Below are 8,642 nucleotides of genomic sequence, written 5' to 3' on the forward strand. Positions count from 1 at the left end.
GCTTCGCAGGCAAGAACCTGTATCAAAGTAGCCTGCGAGGTTGGACAATTCGAAATCCCCTTCGTTCACAATCGGTAATCTCAACGCGATTCAGTGGGTCGCTAAATCAGCTGCTTTCTCCCGTTGAGGAAATAATTGCTCCCTCGCGGGGAAACAAAATAGCTGGCCGACGCTGACGGTTCGAATAGTCCGCGAACAGAACCTCGATTTCTGTACCGCGAAAAGCAAGTAGCTGCCTACGAGTCCGTTTCCCCAAAGATGGTCCCGATACCGAAGGCTTCCGTTTACAGTTGGGTTTATACAGGCTCGCTGTATCCTCACCACGAAGTAGACACGGGTCTGCCAGGCTCCCAGGACCTGGTCCCGTTATCTTTCATCAGAATGCAACAAGGAATACGTACTCGACACCATCAGATTACCCGAATATCACTAACTCCCGCTAGCTTCCAACGGATTCTTCGATATCGGCGTCAGTATGCTGAGCTCCTGGTCCGAATTCGGCGGCGTCAAGGTGTCCGCGGGTGTCCTCGACAGCGCTCTAACCTGGCCGACTTTCGACTCCGCTGCGACGCCTTCCGCCTGCTCCTTCGCCTCCGCGGGATTGTTCACCGTGCACTTCTTGTAGTGGGTCCTCATGTTGCTGCTCTGGGAGAACCTCAGGCCGCAATTGGGACAGGAGTACGGCTTGGTGCCGGTGTGGTAGTTCAGGTGGGTCTTCAGGTGGTGCTTCTTGGTGAAAGCTTTCGTGCAGAGCGTGCACTGATACGGCTTCAATCCGGAATGGAGCCTGGTGTGCAGAGTCATGTTCGACCTGTCCGCGAATGCCTTCTGGCAGACCTGGCACTGGTACGGCCGTTCCCCGGAATGGGTTCTCAGGTGTTGCTTCAGCAACATTTTCCGCGAGAAAGCCTTGCCGCACTGCTCGCACTGGTGCGGCTTCACGCCGGTGTGGATCCGGACGTGCATGTTGTACGCGACCCGCTGGTTGAAGCTTTTCCCGCATTCCGCGCAACCGTACTCCTTCCGGTTACGGTGGATCTTCATGTGCGAGCTTAGGTAGCCGCGGTCGTTGAAGTACTTGCCGCATTCCGGGCAGGTGGCCGCGAACTCCCTGGTGCCCTCGTGGACGCTACGGTGGTACTTGTAGTTTCGCAGCTGGGAGAACTGCTTGCCGCAGTCCGCGCAGCGGAACGGCTTCTCGCCGGAGTGCGTCCTGACGTGCACCTGAAACAGACCCACGCGGGGAATCGTCTTGGGACTACGGTGATTGATCGACCGCCGTGCTCGATCCCCTCGGCATCTGTCCGCTCGTGAAACGGTCGATCTTTTAGGTTGAACTTTCACGGGGGACGATTCTGTGTATACACGATCCCGCATTCGCGGCAAGCAGATCTTTTCGCGATCCTCGCAGGAAATTGGAAGAGACGATGATAAGAAGATGGTCGAAGAACCGAGGAATGGGAAATAAATTGGAGAAGAAATAAACTGAAGAACGGCGAGAGGAGAGCAACCGAATGGAACAATGTTCTACCTATATCTTATCTGTGCTGTGAATTCTGAAACCTATATTATTAATTCGAAACTAATGATCAAAGTATATAAATGAAAAGCAGACTGTCAAAAACCGAAATGCATAAAATGGTTAAGACCTACGGAATAAATACGATATTAAACTCCGTCTGCAAGCAGCATGTTTAACATTTTCACAGTTATGGACAAGGTATTAAGTGAGCAAAGATACAGTAATTCGTTGAATTTTTCCGGAATGGAAGAAAGGCGAAAACCGCGAAACCTTTTAAGGAAGAAAAGTCAAACAATCAGGTTGCATACCTTGAGAGAGGCTCTGGTAACGAAAGTCTTCCCGCACTGATCGCATCTGTGGCTCTCCTGGCTCGCTGCCGGCCTCCCACGTTGCGGAACATCGTTGCCGACGATAGCATCGTTGTTGTTGTTATCACTATTCCTAATAACCCTTTCCGCGAGTTTATCGTCCTTCGGCGGCCTCTCCGACCTCTCGGCCTCCACGCTCGCGAAACGATCGATCTTATCGTTGGTCTCGATCGTATCGCACAGTCTGCTAACCGGATGCGAGATTTCTGGCTTTTGCGTCGGATGCGGCAGGGTTTGATGACAATAGTAGCCGGTCGTCTTGTTGATAGCCGGCTGAACGTTCTCGTTGCTGATCAATGGAGGCCTGCTAGTCGTCGTCGTCGTCGTCGTCGATACGACGTTATTCTGGGATTGCAAGATCGTCTCGTTCGTAGGAACATCGTTTACTATGGACGGAACTGGTTCCACGGTCGGAAATGGGATTTGAGGCGAATAGAATTCTCGGTGTCTCGTTGCTGGCGCTGAATTCGCCTCCAGTAATCTTGGACCAAGGCTGTACTGTATCTCTCTGCTGGCGGGAGCCTCGACGCCGTAGTAATGTACTGTGGGCGCCGGGCTCTTCGAGAACGGCAGGTGAGGACCGCAGGGGACTACCGGTTGCTGCACCTCTGGCAGACGCTGATTCTCTCCGGACTCCTGCAACAAAGTTACAATAACAAAGTTACGGCAAAGTTGATACGTTCAGTGCTGGGCGAAGTCAGAGTAACAATGGACCAATTTAATCATTTTATTTTCTATGATTAGCCATTCAGTTGTTGCAATTCAATAATTACTATACAATAATTACTATTCAATAATTACCATTCAATAATAACCAATTCAATCACTACCCATTTAAGAATTCAGTAATTTCTTATTCAGTGATTTCTTATCTAAGAATTGGAAAAACACGTTGATGAATTTCTTGTTGCATGCTCATATGAAAAACATACATCACATATGTCGAGCAACTATTAGGTCCGATCACATCTCAATTAACCCCTTGCACTCAATCACTATAACGTCAGACATTTTCTATTATATCGAGACAAAATTTTATACGATCGAATAAGATTCGTGTCAACTATGGTCCATAAATAGTTTAACTAATAGTCCAAGAAAACATTTTCCAATCAGACGACGATACATAGTAGAGATAATAATAATAACCGGGACTGGTCTTATCATTTTCACGTTTTCCCGCGATTTATAAGCTTCGAAGCCGATTTTATCTAAAGTTTTCTCGCCACTATTTCCCGTATCGCAACTAAGTACTGTTACTTCGCATCCCACGCACTAATCGGCTCGAAATTGAATCAATCACTGGAACCATAACTTTCGGTGACCCGTTCGACCGTAAAACGAAACACCGCGAGCACCGCGAACCATAAACTGATTCACGGTTATTGCGCGCAGCGAGAATTAAATCGCGGTGTAATTAAATCGCATATTTCGATGTAACCACATCAAGACGATCCGGTATAATTTCGAACGCAGATCTGCCTGCTTAAAACCGAATACGATGCACCGAATTACGCGAACGATCTCGCAATCTAATCTACGGATCGCCCATCAGGCCGGCCGTTCTTGTCGGCATCAATTTCGCGTTGGCTTGTAAAAAAAGCGCTCGCATGCGCGATTAGCCGCAGGTTTTCAGTATTTCCGCGATCGTAAAATCGCGAGGTACACGAATGCTCGGTAACGATGCAACCGTGAACCTACTTCTGTCGAAGTAACCATGTCGTTAACCATTTGTTTATCGGCGTTATTAATTTCAGCATATTCGACCATCAGCTAATAGTTGTACATACAACTATAGCTGTATAATCTACATATAAATGTATATTTATATATATATATATCCGTACCAATATCGTTTGCAACAAGATCATCGTGGAACTGGTTTATAGAGTTCAACCTTGTTATCTTTTAATTGAGGAAAACGAGCAGTCGGCAACGTATATTTTGCAGCGACGAATTTTTATTATTTTAGAAAATGCTGGTCATGAATTTCGCGAACTATTCGTCCGATGGTTATAATCTGTTTTGCCGGTTACTTCATATTATCCATCCGCGATCTCGTGCCAGAAACAGGCCGGCTTGTCTGCGCGGTGCCCGAGCTTCGAATGTTAAACGCGTGCCGGGATAATTGGTCGAACGCTAGTTAGACGAATAAACGTGAGAATTTCAAAGATTCGTGACTCCCGCGGCGCGGAATCTCGCTAATATTCCCGGGATAGCTTCGTTATAGACTCGGTCGAATGACAAGAGCGAGCTCGCGTTATTAATTAGCGGAGCATCGTTGGGATATGTTGAATCGATAGGATGCACGCGAGTCGACGTAGATCGTTCGTCATTTTACGCGCGCGAATATTTGATGTTTGCGCTTCGAGAGATCTTTTGCGAATCAAATTCTTCTTGGAGAAAAAGCGTGCACGAGGAAAATCGTTTTTCCTGCGTTTTTAAATCGTAACACATTCGGCAGGAGTCATTACTCCGCTGCAACTACCATGCTGTAATTGCTCCATGAATATGTACGCGCGTAGTTGAAATTACCACCATCAATCGCGGGAGTCAATTAGAAATGAACAGTTTACCGACCGTAAACATTTCTGTCATTATAGGCTAACTGTACTAACGTTTTAACATTTTTTAGCACGCAAATTCAAGTTATTTGTTACCTTTGCAACAAACTATTACTGTCACAGGATCTCGACGTACAACAATAAAATAAATAAGCACTTTATTATTATTATTATTATTATTATTTAGCATCACCGCATGCAATAAAATTTTCTACCGAACAGATTTATATTGTTCTAAACTCTGTTAAAAAAAGAAGAGCGTGAAAACCTAGTAAAAAATTCTATTGGCTTCGATCTACAGGGAACTGCGTCGGGGTGCATTCTGCAGGCTGAGTCCGCGCGAGCAGCAGCAGCAGAGCAGCAGCGGGGACGGGATTGAGCGCATAGAAAGTTATTTTTGACGGTGGCCGGGTAATTGAGCATTCGAACAGGATCGGAACAGGTGCGCAATCCTCGAATCACGACCGACCTCGCCGGGCCCGGAGTAGGATGGGTCCGGTGGAAGACACATGGTTGGGGTTGCGCAAGGTCGTAAAGCGATCGGGCAAAAATCTGGAGCATATCGTGGATGCACGTGTCGAAAGAGAAAACGCGCCGCTGCCTCCCGTGATTGCGCGTGTAACCGTGTACAGTGAAGTTGTACGGTGAAGCCGAGATTCGCGCAGCTGGCAGGCGCCAGCTGGTAGCACCTCTCGGCGCTGGATCGAAACGATGATTCGCTGGAAAAAAGAAGAGAGAGAGAGAGAGAAAGAGAGATTGAATACGCCCATTGCAGCAAGCAGAAAAGAAAGGAGACGCACGTCGCGACGCTTTAAAGAAGGGAAAGACCGTGGTGCTCCACGGCGCGGCCGAAAAAAAAATGAAAGAAACGAACGAGACACGAACAACGTGTAACTGATAGTTTCATTAATCAGAAGGACATCGCCTGACCATAAGCAGCTGATGGCAGCCGTCTTATCACCTGGCGGCATCGAATTAATCCGGTGCGCTAAATGAGTCTGCAGAACCGAGGCACCGTGCACTGATTTCTTCCTGCCCTGTAATTTATTATTATTATTTCCCTGGGTTTTTTACCCGACAACCTACGATCCGAGAAACGTCCATCTGGCAGGTTGAACGCGAAAGAATGCGGTCGCGTTCGCCCGATTATTCCAGACTTCTTTTTTTCAGATCGTTCCAAGTAGCTGGAAAATTGTGATAGAATTCAATGTTTACGAATAAATCGCGAATTCGTTCGGATTTAATTAGTCAGCGTGTAATCGGCGACGCGCGAATGCGCGTATGCCTAAATACTTTCTCCTGCCGCGCGGACATTGTATCGTAAAGAAGAGCTCGCTTCCTGTTACATAAAAATCCTGCTTTTACTTCTCGAGCATGCTTTTTCGTGTTTTCACAAGAGATACGGGCACGTGGTAACATTCGAACAATGATTTTCCACCTTTCCGAATATCCTCTCCTCTCAGAGAACATAACAGAACTGCTGACGACACGGTAACAAATGGCGAATTTTAATTACAAAAAATTCCCACAATTTAAAAATCAATAAATCAGTGAAACCAAAACTAGGAAGCTAAAATTAGGAAGGTAAAAATTATTTTTGAAGCATTAGATATGTTTATTTATTATATGAAAATCAGAATAAATTATTCTCCAAGTGCCAAAGGTTAATTGCAAACTCTCGACTTGGAATCCTATCTTTTATCGAATAAAAAAAACCTTTTGTTTGCGCCTGGAGCGACGCATCGAGTACACGGTTCCGCGACAAAAGAAGAGAAAAGAAGACTATAAACAGATTGTCCGATTCCGCTGTTCGTGCTTTCATTCGTGGTGAAAGGTCGACGAAGTGGGTCCTACCTGCCGGGCTCTTCGGCAGAGATCTCTTTCCATTCGGAAACAAACACAGTCGATCCGCTATACTATTTTCTAAATAAGTGGCGTACGCCGTTTCATGCCCGATGCGTCGATCGATAAGAGCACCGATGCCAAATCGGCATTGTCGATCTAAATGGCAGATCTAATGATCCGCGGGACGCGCTAGTCAATGGTAGAGACACACGAACGGGATAGATAACCCTATGAATAGGAGCCGCGATTATTTCCCTGGTTGTCCACGGTTCGATTAACACGGGATGATTAATCGAATTCTGGCGCGACGGCAATTGTTCATCGGTGGCCGGCAGAAGTTCCACTTCCTGTTGTTGCTCCACGTTCGTTCGAAATAAGCGACGCAGTCTTCCCGACCAGTTTACGACCTGTTCTGCTCTATTTGTTAGGCCACAACGTTTTTCCATCGATTAAGAGCCGCCCCGGGATCTTTATGTTTCCGATGACTGTTGCATCTGTCGCCGAGCGAAAGGGATTCCTCGTCGATTTCTCGATGACCCGGCAAGTTTCTGGTCGCTTTGCAACGCGATCGACGAAATAGAACATTCGCCTGCCGAGCGGACCGTACTCGAGGTCAGGGATCCTTTTTGCTATTTCAACGTTTTGCCGGATCGTTTTCTTTCCTTTGGATCTTAGGAAGACATTCGTCAGAGAAAAACAATGATCGACCGATATTAATTTTATCGAGTCTCGATATTAATTTTATCGAGTCTCGAAATTAATTTAGAAACCAGATCACCTGGTAGCTGGAGCAATTTGACGTCCCCTCGGAAAATCGGTCAATCGATGCAGAATCCTCTCTACCGATACAGCAATATTATTCGCAGAGTATCAACTTCGCTCAGCTATGCGTGTCAAATTGCCATTAATTAATATAAATCCTTCCCGGTGACGTACGATGTGACTGAACACAGGCAGCTTTCTAGGTAAGCATTTTATCATCCAAGCTAATCAAGTGCCACTAAAAGATTCCGTCGAATTTCCTGCCACAAGAAGAGATTTTCATTGCGCGCGCGCGCGCGCGTAGAGACGCATTCTCGCCGATAAAGTCCGGCTCCGCGTTCGACGACGGTGTTGTATATCAAATGCATCCCGGTTATATATTTCTCAACGCGAATAGTCGTCCTCAGTCATTCGAACCTAAACTATCTATTCCTTTCAGTAAATCTTCCCGCCGATAATTTTATTCATTGAACGTCGCTCGGATTGGACTCTCTGACCTCGCCGGGTTGTTCCATAGTTGGCCGAGCCGATCCCTTCCTTTATCTGCGGCATTAACGTTTTATTAACTCTGCAACTACGCGCGCGCGCGCGCGCGCGACAAGTATATTTGTCATAGAGAGGAACGGCGATTTTGCTGTGTTGCAACAAATAGTCTTGCTATTTTAATTAAAATTATTGCGAAACGTTTTCCTGAATTTCAATATCGAAAGGACGAAAGAGAAAGAGAGAGGGGGAGAGAGAGAGAGAGAGAGAGACTGCGCTCTCGGATAAATTATGTACCCCCCGGTCTCTGCATGGTTAAGAGGCAAACATTCTATTGTGCTAGTCGTTTTCCCGGGGATATTGGAAACCGAACAAGACACCATTACCTAGTTTTGCCTTTTCGCTACTATTTCTAGACCCGGTATGATTTATTGTAACCATCTGTCCGCAACCTCGTTTTCACCGGCGTCCACTGCATATTGATTTATTCAAAACCGTGCAGTCTATTTTGTAGGGTTTTATATTTCAAGAAAACACTGTAGAAAGTGTCGGACACCGTGTTTCCACGTCGATCGTCGAAGCAAAAATTATAACGCGTAATTAAAATTTTATTCGCAATTTATACGTACGCGGCATTTTATCCTTCGATTACGTGATTTACAATTCTGCATTGAATATTTAGGATAATATGACTGCGACCACACGTGTTGATCGCTCGACTGCTCGATCACAACTGTCGACTGTCCGTCGGTATAACGACAACCTGACAACCCCTATATTCAGCTATTTCCTTAGGGGTTATCCACTTCAGGGTAGCGTCACATTACGGCGACTAGGAAAATCCGCCGCGAAATGTTATATTATTTCTAATACATATAATTACTATTATATCATTTCTAATATATATAATTACTATTATATCATTTCTATAATATATAATTACTATTATATCATTTCTAATATATATAACTACTATTATATCATTTCTAATATATATAATAACTATTATATCATTTCTATAATATATAATTACTATTATATCATTTCTAATATATATAATTACTATTATATCATTTCTAATATATATAATTACTATTA

The 8,642-nt window shown here is 45.3% G+C and overlaps 1 protein-coding gene across 1 annotated transcript in view; it reads right to left on the reverse strand.

Annotated features, from left to right (window-relative positions):
• Nucleotides 1-271: 271 nt before the first annotated feature.
• Nucleotides 272-8,642, reverse strand: part of LOC144478313 (uncharacterized) — a 17,074-nt gene continuing 8,703 nt past the window's right edge. The window contains exons 3-4 of the mRNA XM_078196081.1: nucleotides 1,831-2,526; nucleotides 272-1,224 (exon numbers count right to left, since the gene is read on the reverse strand). Of these exons, the coding sequence (XP_078052207.1) occupies nucleotides 430-1,224; nucleotides 1,831-2,526 (1,491 nt within the window). The 3' untranslated portion in view covers nucleotides 272-429. The remainder of the gene's footprint in view (nucleotides 1,225-1,830; nucleotides 2,527-8,642) is intronic.

Source organism: Augochlora pura, chromosome 2, assembly GCF_028453695.1.
Source record: "Augochlora pura isolate Apur16 chromosome 2, APUR_v2.2.1, whole genome shotgun sequence".
NCBI lineage: Eukaryota > Metazoa > Arthropoda > Insecta > Hymenoptera > Halictidae > Augochlora > Augochlora pura.